The following is a 22176-nucleotide window of genomic DNA, read 5'->3' as shown; positions in this document are numbered from 1 at the left end:
GGTATCAATAAACAATACAGTTTTAAATTTCGATGATAAAAATGAGAGCACAGGAGGATAAATTGATCCAAACTGCTGTAATATCCAGGCTTTAGCAGTCTTTGCGTATGTGAACACTGATACGCCGTATTCAGATGATTTCCAACAGGGCAATCTGAATGAGTTACTGGTGGGTCTGTGCAGGAGGTCAGGGGAAACATTTCACATAGCATGCCTGGTGATGATGAGTCATGGTGCTGAATAAATCATCAAATGTGTATAAAGGGATTAAGAATTTACACACTGATCACCCCAGAACCTCTGATCCCCACTGAAATGCATTATTAAGTCCTGGTCCCTGGGCTGGCTCTAAAGCTCTGCCTAACAATCCATTTCTTCAGCAACTGAGGGCTGATAGAGAAGCTTAGATGCTACGTAAATCTAAATTAATCCCCAGCTGTAATCCCCAGCTGGTTGATATACAACCTGGGAGTTTCAGCAACATGTTTAATAAGTATTTGGAAGCCACACAAATCCTAGTTTACCTGCCTGTCACCCTTCCTTGTCTCAACAGACTTTTTTCTATAAATTGATTTTCAAGATGAAAATTCCCTGCTGCTTTGGATCAATGGGTGGCCCCCATACATGTGAGGGAAGCTTGATACCACGGAGGTCCATGGAGCTGCTCCCTCACTGCTGGTTTCTGACTCCCTCGGCTCTTGTTTATGTACCCATTTCCCCCTGTTTTCACCAAGCTTTGTGCTCTGACATATATTCTGTCTTAGAAGAAGATCTGAAACTTATTCACACTGAGGTACAAATGACCCAAATGTAATTTACATTTTAATACAAGATTCAGAGTTCAAAAAAAATAATGGAATTTTAAGGATGACATCTCAGGCATCCTATTCTGGCATTTACTGCCTTCTCCAAATCATACATAATTGGCATATATAAAGTACATCTATAAGGCAGAAGCCAGAATTTGGTCTTTGATTCCTCTATATCCTTTTCTTCAATTCTATACTTAGATTCCAATACTATTTAGGGAGGTCTCCATGGCCACTTGCTATGTGCTTTTCCCATACTAGTCCAAGACTGTAGAATCTGGAAAGATAACCAATCATGCAATTCTCAAACCAGGCTTCACCTTACACCTAGAACCATGCAGTCATCTGGTCGTGAGTTCAGCAGTCAACTCGTCAAGTTAGTTATTAACTGCTTTCTACCAGCTAGGTGCTGAACCAACATGTTCCTGCTTCCTACCATATTATTTATGGAGAAGACTGAGAGGGAAAGAAGGAATTTTGATTTTTGATAAAAATGTCTTTCCATAAAGTGGTATTTTTCTGTTTGTTTTGGTTGAACGGACTTCATGGACAACTCCATAGACAGGGTTAACCTTGTGGAAATTAATAGATCTAGTTCCAGTCTCTAATGGTGACCAACTGTTATATGCAGTCCTTTAACACCTGCATGTTTGAAACTATCATGCAAGATTGGAAAATCTCTCATTTGTTTCAACAGTTGGAAAGGTCTGTGTAACGTGCAGAGTTATACGAGAGCAACAACTCGGAATGCTATCTACCGGAGTCATCACAAATTTGTCTACGAATTCCCATGCTTTTCTCACCACAGGACGCTTGAAGACTAAGGCAAGAGACAATAGAATATAAGGCATCTTGCAGAGCTGAGGACTAGAAAAAGACATGTGTACAGGGACCTTTTAAAGACTTTGTCTGAAATCCTAAGTTTGCTCTTCTTTCAACTTCATTGGTTTGATGAGGCATTAAATTCTTGTTTAGAAATTATTTTCCCCTCAGTATTTTGCTGCTAAAAAGGCTGATGCTAGTCTGTTTCCTAATCCAGTGGATGTGAACTTTCTCCTAATCTGTCAGTCTCTCTCTCTCTCATCATCATCATCATCATCATCATCATCATCGTCACCACCACCATATATCTCTGATGGTTTGAAAATTAATGACAATATCCTTCAATGTACCTTTTTTATTCATTAAAATGACTACTAAGTGGAACTTTTTGATACAGTAAGGTATATCTTTCAGTTCTGGGAAATGTTTTGTGTTACTTCTTTGGTAATTTCTTATGCTTTTTCTGTATGTTTTCTTCCTAGATTTCTGCTTAGTCAGATACTGGACTTAGTAAATTGATCCTCCAATTTGTTTTCCTTTCTCTTTGATTTACTTGTTCATTTTTAAATTCTTCTCTCTGCAAGATTGCATCCAACATTATCTTCTAATTCTTATAGTGAATTTTAAAGTTTCAGATACCACATTTTTAATTTCTAAGTGCTCATTCTTGTTATGTTATTGTTTCTTTTTTATTGTGCCATGTTCTTATTTACTATCTTGAACGTACGACAGTATTAATCATCCTTTTATTAAGTTTCTTTTGTTATTGGTATTATCTCTGTTTCCTCCAAATGTTCATTGACTAGTTGTTGTTGTTGTTGTTGTTGGCTTGTTTATTTTGGTCTTTCTCTTTCATGTTAAAGGCATTCAACAAATGACTAATATCCTTAGAAGTTTCTTTCTTTCTTATTTTCTTTATTTAAAGATTGGCAACTCAGCTAACATCTGTTGCCAATCTTTTGTTTTTTTCCCCTTCTTCTCCCCAAAGCTCACCAGTACATAGTTGTATATTCTAGTTGCAGGTCCTTCTGGTTGTGCTACGTGGGATGCCGCCTCAGCATGGCTTGATGAGCAGTGCCATGTCTGCACCCAGGATCCGAGCTGGCAAAATCCCAGGTTGCCAAAGGGAAGTGCCTGAACTTAACCACTTGGCCACAGGGCCGGCCCCAGAAGTCTTTCTGTTTAAGTGTGATGCATTAAAATATGATTGGAAGTTTTATGTGTGGCAAAATGTTGTAGAATTGTGGGTTTCCTCTGACCATTTCATTAGGGCTCCTAAATATTAATATATTTAGTGTTTTTGCCTTGGACCAATTTACACAAGTAACAATGTTCCAATCTTGCCTGTGGGATTACAAATGACTTCTGGCATTCTGAAAGTTGAATGGAGGAAATGGACTAAGAATCTCACTGTTCAGTTTGTAGACTTTTACTTAATCCCCTTATATTTACCTGCCTGAGTTTAGAGCCACTTTGGTTCAATATCTTGGGAAAACAAAACTTTTATGTCTTTCTAGAGATACTTGTCCCCTCAAATCTATTCTTTCTCAGTAGTAGAATTTTAGATAAACATGTGACTACCCAGACAGAAACTACCTTTCCCAATTTCCCTTCCAACTAAGGTGCTGAGTGATTACTAGGTTCCTACAATTATATGCACTTGCCCAAGAATTGCTGAAGTGAAGTAGATTCCATTTTCCTTTGGCAACTGACTATTAACACTGGTTATTAAGATCAGGTTTTGCAGAAGAAGAATTCAGTTTCTAGCTTCCTAACTGTCAAGAAAATGGCCCACTATTGGTGGATTTTTAACCTAACTTCGTAATTATTGGAATACATATTTAGGCATCCATTTTAGACCTTCCTGATATTCAACGGCTAGTACGACTGTGGCCATGGCTCCAGACCTACACGATTATAGCTCCAGTGGTGGCCTCAGAGATGGGAGCTTACCTAAGTGGTCAGTTTTACATTTTAAGGGCATCTTTTCAAGACATCCAGCTTTGAACCTGTTGTTTTATCATTTCCATTGATTCTGTAAGCACATCATTCCTTGTACTAAATATCTTTCTGCTTAAAATACCTGGAGTGTTTTTTACTTCCTGTACTTTTTCTGAAATTCCTCTTGGTCATATGTTGAGGCTTGTAGATTAATCCTCTAATTAGCTTCTCTCTCTCTCTCTCTCTGCTGCTATTTAGATTTAGAGTGAATATGCTCTTCTTATCTGTACGTTTTTCTGTAGGACCTGAGACTTCAGATCTCTCCTCTGCACTAAGCCAAATACCTCTCATGTATATACTTTCCATCTTGCTCTCTTCCAGTGTTAAGACCTTTTGCATTCCATATGTATATGTATGTGTATATATATATATATGCTGAGATGCTGAGAGAGAGTTAGGGAGTTAGACTTCTTTCATATCTTTACTATCATTTTACTATTGTTTTAGAAAAGATAAATGATAAACACAGGTGTTCAATCTGCTGTGTTAAATTAGATATTTCTGTTGTTGCTAATTATTCATCTGAATATCTTTTTGCTAAGGAATGCATTTGGACTCTATTATGATGGAATTAGACACTATGTCTCTGAGCGCTGGAGAAGGATGGCAGTTCCAGAGAAAAAAACAGATGAAGATTCCCTGTGTTTTTCCACGTGTTCTCTGGTTCTTGAATTTTTCCTATTCACCTTCTTTCCACCTGAGTGGAAGAAAAGAAGGAACTCTGATCTCTATTTCTGCTTTGTGCTTCACTGCTCCAAGATCTGATGCAGTCTGAAGAGAGGCTCAATGAAATTATAGTGATTGAGTCAGCTAGACAGCAGAAAATCCTTTGAAATTCAATAATACATTCTCTGGAAATAACATTCTTATCCAAATAAGGAAGTAAGAATCTAGCTCACTACGAAATAAAATGGAAGAAGGATCTCACCAAATTTTTATGCATTTTAAGATTACAAACACTTTAACTTGAAGATTTTGTGCCAATTTCATAAGATTATCAATTTAAAAAATTTTTTTTTAAAATTCAGGTTAATAGATTAGTTCTTAGAAAAGAGATAGTTTCCTTGTATGTCCTCTGAAAATTGTAAGGCAAAGAGCATCAGAGGCACTACTGTGACACCCCAGTTCATTTCTTTTTGCAACCACCCTGAGTTAACTATTAATGACAAAGCATGCTTACTCTGGATTCCATAGTCTGCATACCTGGTGCTTGCTGGAAAATGCATATTGTCTGGCATGCATTTCCTATTTGAGCGGCACATTTATTTTTAAAAGTGGACAATCTTCCATTGATTCTATTATAAATAAAAAAATTAGGACCAGAATCAATTTAAAAGAATTTTATGTTTCATATTTTATATATTACTGAACGAATCAGAGAATTCACCTAGATGTATTATAAGGAGAACACAAAGAGTTATAATGACTTCACTTCCAAGAAGTCAAGTCAGCCTGGGGAAACTATTTAGAGGCTAGAAAACAAAAGTCAAACTTTTTTCCTTTTCTTCAAGAAAACTTTTTTCTATTTCTTTTTGAACAATATTTTATAGCAAGAATTCTTAGCAAATTCCCCTAAAGCAATGTTTCTCAGAAATACTAATTTTTATGAAGAGAAACTTTGGTAAGATAGTAAATAGGGATCACACAGGTGAGGAGCTTGGTGGGTAAACTGTAAATCTGGTCTCTTACATTTTAGAGCCCCTCATCATACAGGAGGCATAGGAGCAAATTAGCTAATGGCATTGGTTAAGTAATGTAAATTCTCTGGTTCTCCCAGTTTCCTTGTGGAAAAAGAAAGATTTTGATCTAATTTATTTCAAAGATTATATACAGCTCTAACATTTAGTGGAGGCTGAGATTTTATATATTACTCAGATTATAGAGGGTCACAAAAAGCAACATGATCAAATATTTTTGTTTTAGACTTGCAAATCTGAAAAAGTCGCAAGATCTCCAGAGAAAACCCTGCTGTGTTGGCCGATATCATAAAATCTGATTAAAGAGCAGTTTTGATTTAGTAATGGGTGACTAATGCATGAGAATCTTTACACTTCAATCGGAGCCATGAAAAGGATTCTTGAGTATGGCATTTAGAGCAGAGATTTCTCTAGGTGCACAGAGTGTTACACACAAAAGAAGAGTGAGAGGAGCTGACTACTATAAGATTAAGTCCCAAGTAAGACCAGTTTCAATTTTCTAGTGTAAAAATGACTTCTCCAAACATACTGTATTTTGTTACATATTAAAATGTTCTCATAATACAACTCGTGATTTGTTTTTTTGGAAAGTACACTGCTTTGTTCTGAGGGGAATTGAAACTATCTATTTCCTTAATATACCAATACAATGTACAAGCAATTCAATATAATATGATATAAAATCTTGCCAATCCTTTAAAGAACAGTGTGCATATATGAGAAAAAAGGAAAAAGAGATACTGATTTAGATTAAATGCTAAACCTAAAAGTAAGAATTTTAAAAGAAAAAATAAGTTCATAAGACATTATTTTTAAAAATGAGTAAACCTGGCTTTCCAGTTCCAAGGCCCAGAGTTGACCACACAATACATAGAATGGCTATGTGCTTTTGCCCAATCAGCCCTGTAATTATTTCTTTAAAGGTGTTCATACCTTATATACTTTCCTTCCATTCCCACTATCACAGTCCCAGCTCATGACGGTACTATAGGCCAGGAACAACACTGTCGCTTCTTAACAGTCATGTTTCCTCCAGTTTTCCCACTCCATTCCCTGTGGAGCATCACCTCCCAATAAATTTTCCTTTGATCATGTTGTTTCCAGGCTCAAAAACATTCAACAGGTCTCTCGTAGCATATAAGATCCACTATTATCTAAGTTGAAAATAAATTCTCAGCCTTAGCAGATGTTAGAACTGTAATATATTGTTTCAAATGAACATTTTATTTGGGAATAATTTTAGATTTACAGAAGCATTGCAAAGACAGTGCAGTAAGTTCCTATATCCTCTTTACTCGGTCTCCCCCAATGTTAACATTCCACATAACTCTGGTACATTTGCCAAAACTAAGAAATTAATAATAGTATATTATTATTATTATCTGAATTACAGACTTTATTCAGATTTCACTGCTTTTCCACTGATGTCCTTTTTATGTTCCAGGACTGAGTGTAAAATTTTGGGAAATAATTTAGACCTAATTGTTTTTTTCTAATTTATGAGGAAATGGAGGATGAGGTTATTCATTCGACTTACTTAGGGTCATAAACTAATTAATGGCAGAACAGGAATGTGAACTTCAGTCTCCTGATATCTTTTATTTGGTCATTCATTTAGTTAACCAGCCAGTAGTGATTCTTAATATTTTCTGACTTATGGGCCACTTTGGAAATCTGATGAGAGTATTAGAAAGAAAATCCTTTCAGAAAAGTACACATGTGAGTACACATAGAAAATATGTCAGGAAACTCATAAACACACTAATCCCTAGACTGACTTAAATGCTACACCATCCCCAATATCTCAACAACACCACTTTTATCTGTGTTCTACCTTGGATTTTTAAAATTGGATTTTACTTGAATTGGTTCCACAGTGAACAAATGTTTAAAAATTACTTTTCTACTTGGCCTTTTTAGCTAAAATGTGAACATCTAAAAAAAAATTCAGAAAGGGTCCTTTATCGTTTGTTAATTAGAAAATAAACATTGACCTCCAGGTCACCTGAAATGATGCCATTTTTCAATAGAGAAAGGAAAAGGAGGATGTGGTATGGTTTCCTCCCTTGTTTTAGATTATGCTCAATTATCTTAGCAACCAATTTTCACTTTACAGTGATTTAGATAACGTGAACAATTTACTTAAACTTGGTATTATTTGTAAACATATTATTTATGGCCAATAAAATAACTATTATTCATACTTCATAGAAATTCCTTTTTTGTTTTAATAGGTGTCCTCCATATAAGAACTACGGACATGAACAAGATTAGTGTCTTTAAATTCTGAACCCTTAACTAGATAATTAGCCTTTTAGCATTAAGGTCATGGGAAAAGGGAAACACCCTTCGACACAGTACGGACTGCGTCCTAATGTAGCACCAGCAATGTTTCTACATTCAGTCTTGAGCCTGATCATATAGACCAAACCTGTGCCAAATGCTTAACCAAACCATAAAGAAACAAATGGCAAAACTGCCAGACCCACTCTTACATTTTATATCTATGAAATAATAAAAATAACTAACCATTCTTCACAGTACTTACTTATATATTTTTGCTTTGATTCTGACAATGAATTGAGCAATTCAACCTAGATAAGTGAGCTAATAGATGAGTATGTACAATTTTTACTATAAAAACAGCTGCAACATTATATTCTGATCCTCAAAGACTTCACTATTATGACCAAAATCTGCTGGTAAATACATGGAATGGCTGAGGTGAGATATTCTAAAAATCAAAAAATTATGCCAGATTTATTTTAAGAAATTAGGAAATATTATTATTTTCAATCCTCAGAATTATATTTTCCAGGAAAAATGCGTTTTGATACAACAGGGAGACAAAGGAAGAAAGAGCCAAGTAAAAATGTCTAAACGAGCAGAATATCTCATTCAATTTTGCTGGATGTGACTTTTATTGGCACATCTAAAAGGGTAATATTAATGTTGCTGTCTGTAATTGGAAAAATATAAATATAATTCTTGAGGCACAGCTGAAGTTTTCCTTTTGGGAAAACTATTAAGTCATTTGTCTTTACTGATTATTTTTCTTTTGTAAAATATGGTGTTTACTGTTTTGGTGCTTCTATAAAGGATAAGATGATCAATAAAGTCACTTAAAAGACTGACAGGACAGTAAAATATCAGCCCAAACATTTTTTTTAATTATTATTTTTTAAAATATTAAGTCATTAGTACAGATGAGCATTTGGATTTTTTAAAAACAGGAGGCTACAGATGAACTAATAGGCAGGAGTTTCCTGATGCTCTGTGGATGTCTTTCCCACACTAGGTGTCTATAGCAAGAAGAGTTAGTATTTACAATGGAGTGTCTCACTCTTGTATAATAATTATATTGACAAAGGAATAGAAGTAGATTTTCTAGCTAGTGTTGTTAACTAGTGTTAGTAACTATTAACTTTAACATGCAAAGAAAAATAGACCCAAGTAACTTCACCTTTCTTCAACTATTCCATGCATACCTCAATATACTAGAAAGCTGCATTCCTCCAAATTGTCTATAAAGTTCTGAATAGAAGCCTACATTCTCAGTGACTTTTATTATATGCATTAGACACAAAATATTTTAGCCTCACAGAAACAAAAGACGGTTTTCTATCTAACTTGGAGGTCTCTATCTGCCATAGCTTTGTCGTGTACACTCATGTTCAGATCCAGACTTAGAGATACTGGTATGCTTAGAAATATGGAGACTCTAAGTAAATATTTTAGGAGGAACATACTTCTTCGTTACCCTGAGTATGGAAAGAACTCCAGGAGAGCAAAATTGCAACGTGGACGTGTTTATTTGAGACAGGCTAGGAAGGAAATCTCGCCTGCTCTGATTCCAGCCTGCTTCCTATTGCTCTCTTTACCACTCTCTTACAGAGGAAGTTCTCTCATCAAGGTAAGTTATATTTAGAAATTATTGTTCCTGGGCCCGACCATTGGCACAGTGCTTAAGTTCTCATGTTCCGCTTCTCAGCAGCCCGGGGTTCACCGGTTCGGATCCCGGGTGCAGACATCGCACCGCTTGGCAAAGCCATGCTGTGGTAGGCATCCCACATATAAAGTAGAGGAAGATGGGCATGGATGTTAGCTCAGGGCCAGTCTTGCTCAGCAAAAAGAGGAGGATTGGCAGTAGTTAGCTCAGGGCTAATCTTCCTCAAAATAAAAAAAAAAAAGAAATTATTGTTTCTTACCATTAGCTACTGACCCAAAGAAACAGTATGGCCATGGATAAGAACTCAGGCTCTAGAGTAAAGCAACCAAGGATTTGAATTCTGATTCCCACACTTCTTTAGCTGTGGGTTCTTTGTGACTTATTTAACCTTTAAGCCTCAGTTTCTTCTCCTCTGAAAAATAAAGACCGTAACAATGCTTAACTCACAGCCTTCCTGTGAAGATTAAATGAGGTAATGTGAATAAACTGCTTAGAATAAGTAACTCACTAAATGTTTGCTATTACTATCATGACACTTTAGAGCTAAAAGACATTTTAGAGATCATCTAGGTCATCTCCCCCAAGCCCAGAAACATCACCTGGTTTGCCAAAAATCACACAGCAAGTTAACATCTGAACCAAGATGACATTCAGTTCTCCTGATTCCTTGGCTGGAAAACTAAGCATTATCCCAAACTCTAGCCTAAACAAGGTACTCTGTGCAGTTTTAAGCTTGGTGCTGGTGGTCTAAAGATGCCTTAAATTAAGTATTAAAACCTTTTGAGTGCCTAGCTTTTTTAAGAGATTATATGGGGGTAGTGCTGTCTGAGAGCCAATTGTGAAGTGAGGAGACTGCAGTCAACTTTATAAGAATTCCAGGTTTCTGGGCCAGCCCCAGCGGCCTAGTGGTTAAGTTCGGTGCACTCCACTTCAGTGGTCTGGGTTTGGTTCCCGGGCACAGACCTACACCACTCATCTGTCTGTGGCCATGCTGTGGCAGTGGCTCACATACAAAAAGAGAATGATTGGCAACAGATGTTAGCTTAGGGCAAATCTTCCTCAGCAAAAAAATAAAATAAAAATTAAAAAAAATTCCATGTTTCTCAGGGCGGCTCCTTAATTTCCTCCTCAAGCCAAGGACTCTACTTTTTCCTAAATATAGAAATATAATTCAGTCCTTGTTATGGACTTAATGTTTGTGTCCTCCCAAAATTCATTTGTTGAAACCATACCTCTCAATGTCATGGTCTTAGGAGGTAGGGCTTTTGGGAGTTAGAACTAGATGAAGTCACGAAGGTGGAGCTCTCACAAATAGGATTACTGCCCTTGTAAGAGCCACAAGAGAGCTTGCTTCCTCTCTCTCTTTCTGCTACATGAGGATACAAGGAAAAGTCAGCCGTCTGCAAGCCACAAGAGAGCTCTCACCAGAACCCGGTCATGCTGGCACATGATCTCAAACTTCCAGCCTCCACAACTGTGAGGAATATATTTCTGTTCTCTATAAGCCACCCACTCTATGGCACTTTGTTAAAGCAGCATGAAATGACTAGGACAGTCCTATAGCAGGTTTCTCTCTTCAGGAATCTCTATCTTTAGTTCCAGTAAAAATCTTTTAGAAGCCATCTTGCAAAAGTCCTGTTCTTCCTCAGATTTTTTTTACATAATTGATACCTTAAAAAAAATTCTCAAAGATTAGGAAGTTTAAGTAGGATTGGGGCTATGGTTCTAGGCAGTTTTAGCCCTTAGATTTTTCCTTCATTGTAGGCAGGATAACCACCTCCTCCTACCCGTGCCACTAAAACAAGAACAAACAAAACTGTCCCTGTCACAATCCTGGGAACCTGTGAATATGTTAGGTTATATGGTGAAGATGAATTCAGGTTGCAGAAGGAATTACAGTCGCTAACCAGCTGACTTTAAAATAAGAAAATTATCCTGGATTATTCAATGGACCCAATGCAATCACAAGAGTCCTTAAAAATAGAAGAGGGAGGAAGAAGAAAAGAGTCAGAAACAGAAATGCGCCAATGGAAGCAGCCTCAGAGAGATGCAATATTACTGGCTTTATGACGGAGGAAAGAAGCCATGAGCCTAAGAACGCAGGTGGCCTCTAGAAGCTGGGAAAGGCAAGAAAACAGACTATCTCCTAGAACTTCCAGAAAAAAATGCAGCCCTGATAACACCTTGATTTTAGCCTAGTGAGATCCATATCAGACTTCTGTCCTACAGAACTGTAAGACAATAAATTTATGTCATTTAAGCTGAAAAGTCTGTGATAACCTAATCAACATACACGTAATTTTGTATCTCTGCTTAAAATGAGGATTTGCCAAGAAAATAGCCAGTTTTTAATCACATGACTGTGACTTAGTCATCAGTAAGATGCCTTTGCTAATAAAAACTTGTAGGAATAGGCTGACTCCTAGCTCAGTTCTGAGTCATAGCTCAAAATGCTGTTGGTCAAATTACCAAACCCACTGTTTTCTTTGGGACTGCCAGATGAGGTCTGTAACCCAACCATCATACATCATTCAGCATGGCTAAACTTATAAAATACGAGAATCAAGTGCAGGAGTAAGATAGCCTATTTCTTCATGGAAAGAACAGGATGAAGCGATAAATGAATGTCAACTATGTTTAAGTTTTAGGAGCTTTATAAACATCATATTTAATCCTAACAATTATCTTCTGAAATAGGTACCAATTTTAAAGATGAGAAAACTGAACCCAAAGAAATTTAATTGCTAAATTTCACACAAACAATAAGTTTTAAAGCCTGGATTCCAACCTAGGCACTCTGATTCTGGAGCTTGTGCACTTAACCACACTCCCCTGTCCTGTTCTATTACACATCCCTCCACATGACAGTAGTGCTTAGAAAGCAACTTGGTCTTAACAGAAGAAGGGGCTTTTCACAGTGAGTGAAAAATAGGCATTCTGAAAAGTCCAGAAGTAGATCAATTGTAACATGAGAAAAGCAGAAATGTTTAAAGTTCAAGTAAACTCTCATATCAAAGTAACTAAAGAGTCTTTCTACATTTTTAGTTTGCACGTAGCAAGGAAATACAATTAATTCTGCTCAGGCGAATCATACAATCATTCGTGCCATTTCAAAATTTGCTGAAGCTGTCCTTAATATAAGCAATTATTTCAGTTTCACAGATGAGTAGCACGACGTTAAAAGACAATTGTTTGTAATGTGTGCATTATTTTTACATTTGAATGAGTGAGAACAAAGATGGGTCTAAACATCACATTTATTGGAGAAAAATGAAAACATCAAACATGGAAAATTTAAAACTTATTAAAGATTTCTTTTTGCCCAGAAATGGAACTAGCAATAAAGTGCTCTAGATGAAGAGGAAATAACCCTTGGGCATTACTGCATGCAACAAGGCAACTCACACACTAAGTCGAAAAAAATGAAGACTATCATATTAAAGTTATAGCCTTGATTTCAAAATCTTTATTCCTTACGTCCAAATAAATTTTGAGATAAACAACATCTGATAATTTCAATTCTAGTAACCTATAGGAAACTCAACTATTTATATCATATGAAATGAAAAGTAGTCTAACTTATGTAACGACAGGTAAGTAATGTTCACAGCAACACATTCTGTAATAATTAAAAATTAAAAAAAAAGACCTAAGTGTTCATCAGTAGAGGAATAGATAAATAAAAATTAAAATATGGTGTAGTCATAAACTGGAATCTTATATAGCAATTAAAATGAGGAGCTTGAGCTGTATGTCTCAACATGGATAGATGTTAAAAATGTGAAATTAAAGAAAACTGAGCAAGTTTCATACAGCAAAATATCACTTAAGCAAATTAAAACAAAATAAAATTCTATCGTTTACGGATATTTTTGAAAAAGATAATGTATAAACACACCAAAATTATTAGGGTATTTGTCACAATGAAAGGGAGAAAAATTCCAAAGGAAATGTTTTATTTATTTTTATTAAATAATATCTGAAGCAAATATAATAAAGTATTAAGCCAGTAGTGAGATCATGAGTATTATATTATTCCTTTTAATTTTTAGTACTTCAAAATATTTATAGAAGTGTCTTTTTGAATTCAACTATTTAAATATTTCAGGCAAAATGTATTTGGAATGAATTATTTAGAAAATTATTTCCATTTACCGTAACATCTAAACAATCCACTCTCTCAAAGGATAATCATATAGTCTTACTAAAGATAAACTGAACATAAATCTCTATGAAGATTTCAAGATAACAATATTGGACATTCTACAGGATTTAATTTAGGAAAAATAGCTGGAAATTTCAAGCGCTCATGAGCTTCATACTCAATTTTGTTCCACAAATTCCTATTTGTTCTAAAAAAGTGCAATTTTGCCTCCTTGTGAAGAATGTCCCTGAGAAGTCAATCTTAACGTTTCACTTTGAGCATCCTGGGAAAAGGGAGGTACATTCTGCACTTATGGTTCCATAAATTACCCGTGCAGTGAGGAATAGAACGATTATTATATATGGCTGAACTGTATAGATTGGCGTGGACAAAACTAACAGAAAGTACTTAGGCACAAACAGATCCAGAATCTGAAAACCTAGTCATACTGTGATCATATACCTAAATTTAATTTTCTAGAAATTTACTAGGAACCAAGGTTTTTACTAGCCCAGGTTAAAATGGAGGTCAAAGGTCATCAAGTTCAACCACTGTACTGAAGCATGGGAAGTCAAGTTGAACAAGCAAATGGTTGGGACTCTGGGGTCTCAGTAATCCGCTGCCCGTCTGTCAAGGAAATGGGGATAAGATTACCTGCTCTCAGTCACTGGATTGCTGCCCCTCCACCCTCTCATCTGTTCTCCTTTCCACAACCTTGATGATCTCTTCAAAGTACAAATCTGGTCAAGTTACTCCACTGCTTAAAACTCTTCAATGTCCTTCATCACTCTTAGGGTTAAGTTGAAATCCCTTAACAGAACTCACCAGCTTTGGCTGGTCTGACTTCAGTTTCTCTCTCCATCCTCATTTTAGCCCACCCCCTTTCTTGTTCTAACCAGGGTTTCTTCACCTCAGCATTAGTCTGTTGTAATTGACTGTCTACTTGGGCATATCTACCATCTAGTCTGTGGAGATCACATTATGCTGTTTATAGTGGTAACATCAGTGCCTATCACAGTGCTTGGATTATAGTAGGTGCTCAACAAACATTTGCTGAAAGAAGGGAAGGAGGGAGGAAGAAGGGAAAGAGGGAGAAAAAGGGTTATTTTGAGGAGAGTCTAAATGCAAAAATATTTTTATAAAGTAATAATAGGAATTATATGATTTGGAGTCAATTAGAGAAAGTAGGTTTTAGAATCTATCCACATGGCAGCTCAATATGTCTATCTATGCCTCCACTTGATTTTGGGGGGAGAGGCAGACAATTACAGAACAAAATGTTTCAAAGCTTGCAGAGGTCAAAATGATACAATCCTTCAGACTTTGTTCATCACCAAGGTTCTTTAAAAACTCAATTAATGTGAAAAAAATTACAAAAACTCAGAGACAGCACCCAAATGCACAGACCTTGTGTGGATGGCAGGGTTTGTTTTATTGATCACGTGTCAACAAAGCCAGCTACATCTATGATGCCTAAGCTCAGGGCATGAACTCCTCACAGAGTTGATCCATTCTTTATACAACATTTTTTAAAATGGAGTTTCCACAGCAGATATTAATCTACACTAAGTCACACAAACATGGAACCTAAGTATTAGCACCATGATGGGAAAAATCATAACCATGGTAAATGGATGGAGGTGAGGTGGTTGATCATCAGGAACTTTTCCTCACCCTGGGGTCTAGAGCACAAAGTGTCAGAATCACTGATCTAGAGAAGTTTCCAAAACTCAATTTAATATGAAAATTATTGTCAGATCATCTGTATTTTGCCCAGAATTGTGTTAGGAAAATTGGGAGAAATTTAAAAGAGGCAAAATCCTCTATCAATACCCTAAAAATGATAAGTAGTTCTTAAGCATCTTTCTTGTGATTTTATATTTGTAATTTCAGTCCTCTTTCTTATCTGCTCCTCAGGAATGTAGAAATACTTGTAATTCATTTAAAAGACTTCAACTTCCTTCTACATAGATGTGGTATCAACAGGTTCAGAGTACCACCATTTTGTTTATTATGATAATCAACTTTTGTTATCTATCTACTCAAACTTTCTGCTTCAGGTATTTTTTATAGCTATGTTAATAAAAAAATCAATTGTCACTATTTCCACTTTAAAGTTTTACAAGATGAATTCTAAGTTATCTAAATCTTGGCACTAATTAAATAGCTTGAACCCCAATGCACAGCATAAAGCCAAAGTCTAACACGTAGGAGATATCCATACTGTTTTCTTACTTTAGAGAAGTCCATCTTATCAATGCATTTATTCATTAATTCAATAAATATTTACAGAGTGCTTATTATGGCTAAACATTTTTTGTAAATTCTAGGGGTATAATGATGAGCCAAAACAGACATGGTCCTTGCCCATATGGAGCTTAATATCTAGTGGGTGAGACTACAGCTACCAGGCACAAAACAATGATGAATTTAGCTGTCAAAAATGTGTAGCGTTGGGGGGCTGGCCCCGTGGCCGAGCGGTTAAGTTCACGCGCTCCGCTGCAGGCGGCCCAGTGTTTCGTCGGTTCGAATCCTGGGCGCGGACATGGCACTGCTCATCAAACCACGCTGAGGCAGCATCCCACATGCCACAACTAGAAGGACTCACAATGAAGAATATACAACTATGCACCAGGGGCTTTGGGGAGAAAAAGGAAAAAAATAAAATCTTTAAAAAAAAAAAAATGTGTAGAGCTGTCAAATATGACCTTTAAGATAAATAGAGTTCGAAGTTTCACTCTGTACCCAGTATATATTTAACTTTAGAGAGTATTTATATTCATTATTCAAAAGAATAAAAACAGACAAACCGTCTTTTCTATCTTATTCCTTTGATTTTTATAAACATTGAGTAACATTCTGAAAATACTAGGATTTCTACTGTAATGCAGACCCTTAACATTTGCCTTCCTGTATTTTAAACAGGTATTCCTCAGGACAGAGTCTGTGGGAAAATGACAAACGTGTATTTACCTCTCAGTCAAATCCCATGTTTTCCATGCACTGTCTCAGGGTGCAAATAAAAATTTGTGTCACAATTGCTATCTTTCAGACTGGATGGATCTACTCAGATTAATATTTTAGAGAATGACAGGATTGAGAAAAAGAATAGGGTCTCACAAATGACAGGATATTAGCTCAAGGTAATGCCAAAGACAGGGGGAGGAGGCCAGAGAGCACTTACTGGTAAGTGGTTGGGCTGACATTGATGCGCCGAGGGTGACTTCCTGATTCAAATTTGCTTGCCAGAGTGACATTATTTCCAAACAGGCAATATCGTGGCATTCTCACCCCAACAACTCCAGCCAGCACAGAACCCGAGTGAATGCCTATCCTCATCTAAAAAGAAATAAAAAAGAAAAAGGATATTTTCATTTGGTATGCAACTATTTTTAATGAGAGGTAGTGTTAATTATGTAAACCATTAAACTATGAACTCCTCAAAGACTGGGACTGGGTCTTGGTCATTTTTATGAGCCCAATATGTGGATTATTATAGTGCCAATGAACATGGTGTTTGGCATCCTTGTGGAATCAATGAATGAATGGATTAATTATAGACAAAAATTATGTTTAATTTGCTACATAAATCTGGTTATAAGTTAAATCAGGTCTCATTTGAATATAATATGCTCTAATACATGGAAAATGTATTATTCTCCCTCCAGTTATCTTCACACAAAACCCTATTTTTCCCTTCATAACATTAAACACAATTATAAGTTAAATATTTATATTTCTGTTTATTTTGCTTAAATGTTGTATTTTCCCATGAGAGAAGGATCTGTATCTATTTCCTTACTGCTGAATATTCAGCACTTAGTACTTTACCTACAGCAAAGCAGGCACTCAATGGTAAGTGATGAATGTTGAATAAATTGCCTAGATTCCCTAATATAGAATCAGAATGGCATTATAGAGAATTCAACCTTTGAGTTAATCAAGTGTCAGCTAAAAATCCTGAAGAGTAAACTAAGCACTGTGTATTTTACTCTGAGAATTGCATAAATATTAGTCTGGTCCATGCATTGAAGGAGCCCTCAGCATAAGGTTGATATACACTTAAATGTGATTACACTAATGAAGTTGTGTCCACATGGTCTACAACAAAATAACTGAAGCTAATGGTGACCAAGTGGGAGATGATATCTTTAGGTCTAGGAGAACGTGGGTAACTCTGGGAGAGAGTAGATCTGCCCCAAGATGCCTACTAGGTAAGCAAAGTGTCACCCCTTTACTACCATGCATGCTGTTGCTGCTACAGTTGTGAGGACAAAAAGTCACTCTGAGACTAATCCTTGTCATAGAACTGGAAACTTCTGTATATATCAACCCATAATAAGATAGGTTAAAACCAATGTGATCCAGCTATAGCTCCTAACAACCTCTTTACTTACTTTTTAAAAACTGATTCTAAAATTTATTTGGAAATTCAATATGTTAGAAAGAGCCAAGTTACATTTGAGGAATAAGAAAAAAAAGTTGGAATCTTCGCCCTACAAGACATCAAGTCTTAGTATAAACACATCCAATTAGTACATAGATATCATAACATTGCTGCCTAGATGGAGAAATAGACTAACAGAATAGATAGCCCAGAAAGAAAGATGACAGATATATAATAGAGTTGGCATTTCAGATTAGGCATTTCCATTAGGATGCTCTAGGTCAACTGTGTCTTCATGTGGAAAAAAAAAAATCCAAGTAGATTAAACGTATTAATGTAGAAAGCACAATTTTACAAATAATTGTTTTAATTAAGGTAAAGGTCAATCTGCAGTATCAGCAAAACCCTAAAATATAGACACCTAAAAAGTGTAGACTTTTATTACTCTCTCAGTAGCAATTCCCAGGTGAGTGGTCCAGATTGTCAAGCAGCTCTGTTTCCCTCAGTCAGTCAGGGTTCAGGTCTTCCTCCTCATGTCTTGTCACATATTCCTTGTTAAAAAACTTGAAGCTGAATCATGTTCCACCTCATGATGGGCAAGATAGACAAAAGAAGTCCAAGGTAAGGATCATGAAGTTACCATTTAAGACGATCTTCATTCCTGTGTGTAGATCCAGATTTACATCTGGTATCATTATCATTCTGCCTAAATGACTTCCTTAAACATTTTTTTGTACTCTAGGTCCACTGGTGATGAATTATTTCAGCTTTTGCATGCTTGAAAAAGTGTTTTGCCTCTATATCTGAAAGATATTTTCACTGAGTATAGAATTCTAGATTGACAGGTTTTTCCCCAAGTATTTTAGTGATATTGCACCATTGTCTCCCCTTTGCATTGCTTCCTATGAGAAATCTGCTGTCATTCTTAACTTAATTCCTCCATCTGTAATATATCTTTTTCTTCTGGCTGCTTTAAGTTTTCCTATTTATCGCTAGTTTTGAAAAATTTAGTTATGGTTTCCCTTGATGTTGTTTTCTTGATGTTTCTTGTATTTGGGGTATGTTGAATCTTTTGGATCTGTGAGTTTCATAGTTTTCATCAAATCTGGAAAATTTGCAGTCATTATTTCTTCAAATATTTTTTCTCTCTCTCTCAGAGATTCCAGTTACATGAACATTAGGATGCTTGAAGTATTTCCACAATTCACTGATGATCTATTCATTTAAAATATTTTTATTTCTGTTTATTTTGAATAATTTCTATTACAATGTCTTCAAACGTATTAATGTTTTCTTTTGTAATGTCAAATCTTTTGTTAATCACATATAATGTATTTTTCTTCTCAGACATTGTGATTTTCCTCTCTAGAAGTTCAATTTGAGATTTCTTTTTACCTTTCAGGTATCAAATTAACTTTTGAGCATATGGAATACAATTAAAAAACTCACACTACTCTTGTCTACTAAGTTGAACATCTGTTTCAGTTCTGTATCAAATTTTGATTGATTTTTATCATCAGTATGGACCATATTTTTCTGCTTTTCTTCCTGCCTAGTAATTTTTGGTTGGATGTTAGATATCATGAATTTCACTGTGTTGAATCCTGGATATTTTTATATTCTTATAAATATTCTTGAGCTTTGTCTTAGGAAACAGTCGAGTTACTTGGAAACAGTTTTTCTTTTCAAGTCTTACTTTTTATGATCCATTAGGTAGGTCTTAAGCAGTGCTTCATGTAGGACTAATTATTTTTCTTCCCACTACTGAAGCAAAAACCCTCTGAGTACTGTACCCAATGCCCATGACTTATGAGGTTTTCCAGTCTTCCTGATGGGAACAGGCATTTTTTCTAACTCTTCTGTGAGTGCCAGGAACTTTTCCCTCTCATCCTATCAAGTGTTTCTCCCCACTGGGCTCAGGTAGTTTTCTCACATACAAACAATAGGTATTTTGCAGAACATACAAGAGGCCCCTTGGAAGCTCTCTGATGATCTTTATGCAACCCTCTCCTTGCTGGTACTCTGTCTGTGACCTCTAGCCTCCTTGGTCTTCTCACACTCTCAGCTCCATTTCTTTGACTCTGGGAGTTTCTTGGATGTCTCCTGCTTTGCTCCTCCCTGTACCACAGTCTGGAAGTCTCCCAAGGCAATATGCCAGGAAAACCACATGTTTCATCTTGTTTCTTATCTCTCAGATCACTGTCTTCTATCATGTAGTATTCAGTGTCATGAAAACTGTTCTTTTGTATATTATGTCAAGATTTTTAATTGTTTAAGGCAGGAGTATAAATCTAGGACTTAATATTCCATATTAGCTGACATCAGAAATGAGATATATTGTTTTTAAGAAAGTAAACTATCTGAACATTTTAGGCCTATTTATGATGAGAGATTATCTATTTGGATTTAAAGGTGAGAAAAATGCTGAATGGTAATATCCCTTTTAAATAAGATAAGTGTAAATCACTTTCCTCTAAAATTAGCAAAGCATTTTGTAATATTATCATATTGCTTTGGGTTTCCCTTTGCTTTCAGAAGGCCTATTTATATTAAAGTACCTTGTGCAATACAGGCTTACCTAAAAAATGCCCAGACCTTAGATCCTAAGATTGTCAGTTTGGACCTATGATCACTATAGTGATCTTTTTAAGCAGAAGAAGAGTCGAAGTGAGCATCACGTTGACACGTTTCACTCGTCTTTACTCTGTGCTTTTTTTCCCAAGAAAAAGACTTCACACCTCACACCAGCTACTTAGAAGGTTTACATAGTTCCACCTCTGCCTTCTTTCAAAAGACCTGAGGCTGGTTTTTGGTTGTTTGTTTTTGTAACCAAATGGTCAGAATGAGAATTATTATAACCTGAAAAATGCTGAAGATAAAAACTCTGAAAACCCTGATATTCTTGAGGAGGCAGATGGAGAAATGGTCATTTAAAAAAAACTTTTATCTCTTAGAAGGCCACCTAATCATAGACAAGAATATCCACAAAAAATAGCACAGATTCACTGTCACTGTCACTACCTTATAATGGAACAGGACTCAGAGAATGATTTAAGCTTGGAAGTCAGGAGATACCATTGGGAACTTACACGCTGAATCATCAGACTCCATTTTCTTTTGAGAACTTTGTGAGATTTCTCAGGAATTGTTGCCTATATAAAGAACTCACTGATTGCCTCATTCAGAATATGCCAAGAGCATCTAGACAAAGTAGCAGTTAGCCAAAATAAAGAGATACATTTAACTGTCAGTGAAGGATTTAGATTCATTTTGGCAAGATTTAACTTTATTCAAATGGATTAACCAAGCAGTAACATTTGCATCCATCTGGCCAATATGCCCCAGCTAAAGAGGACTGCTTTGCACTAAACCAGTGGTTGTCAACTAGGGCCACTTGCACCCCTCAGTGGACATTTGGGAATGTCTTGAGACGTCTTTATTTCCACAACTTGGATGAGGAGTTGCTACTGACATCTACCCAGTAGTGCTAGAGATTATCAGGACAGCTTCCCAACAATACAGAATTTTCCAGTCCAAAATATCAATAGTGCCGAGGTTGAGAAAACCTGCACTGAATAAACCTCTGGCAACCTATAAATACTTAGTAGACGAATGTATACAATATAATAATAAATGTTTTAATCAGATCAAAGCTTTGATGAATAACACTAGACTTTGCTTCTAAGAGAAAGTTCATGAAAAAAATAGTGTTCGTCCTACAAAAAACGGCAAGTGTCAGAGAGGATGTGGAGAGAAGGGAACTCTCATACACTGGTAGTGGGAATGGAAACTGGTGCAGCCAATATGGAAAACAGTATGGAGATTTCTCAAAATATTAAAAATAGAAATACCAGGGGCCCGGCCCCATGGCTGAGTGGTTAAGTTCATGCTCTCCGCTTTGGCAGCCCAGGGTTTCACCGGTTCGGATCCTGGGCGCAGACATGGCACCACTCATCAGGCCATGCTGAGGTGGTGTCCCACATACCACAACTAGAAGGACCCACAACTAACATATGGAACTATGTACTGGGGGGAATTTGGGGAGAAGAAGTAGGAAAAAAAAGATTGGCAACAGTTGTTAGCTCAGGTGCCAATCTTTAAAAAAAAAAGAAAAAGTAAAACCACATGATCCAGCTATCCCATTACTGGGTATTTATCCAAAGAACTTGAAATCAATGATCTAAAGAGACTTATGCTCCCCTAGGTTCATTGCAGCATTATTCACAATAGCCAAGACATGGAAGCAATCCAAGTGCCCTTCTACAGATGAATGGATAAAGAAGATGTGGTATATATACACAATGGGATGCCACTCAGCCATAAAAAAAAAAAAAAAGACGAAATCATCCATTTGCAACAACATGGAT

General features: G+C 36.2%; 1 protein-coding gene across 1 annotated transcript in view; it reads right to left on the bottom strand.

Annotated features, from left to right (window-relative positions):
* GUCY1A2 (guanylate cyclase 1 soluble subunit alpha 2) overlaps nt 1-22176 on the bottom strand; it is a 282766-nt gene that overhangs the window by 16928 nt on the left and 243662 nt on the right. The window contains exon 7 of the mRNA XM_044752485.2: nt 16607-16761. Within this exon, the coding sequence (XP_044608420.1) occupies nt 16607-16761 (155 nt within the window). The remainder of the gene's footprint in view (nt 1-16606; nt 16762-22176) is intronic.

This window comes from Equus asinus, chromosome 20 (genome assembly GCF_041296235.1).
Source record: "Equus asinus isolate D_3611 breed Donkey chromosome 20, EquAss-T2T_v2, whole genome shotgun sequence".
Lineage (NCBI taxonomy): Eukaryota > Metazoa > Chordata > Mammalia > Perissodactyla > Equidae > Equus > Equus asinus.
This window is presented reverse-complemented; position numbering and strand designations above follow the sequence as displayed.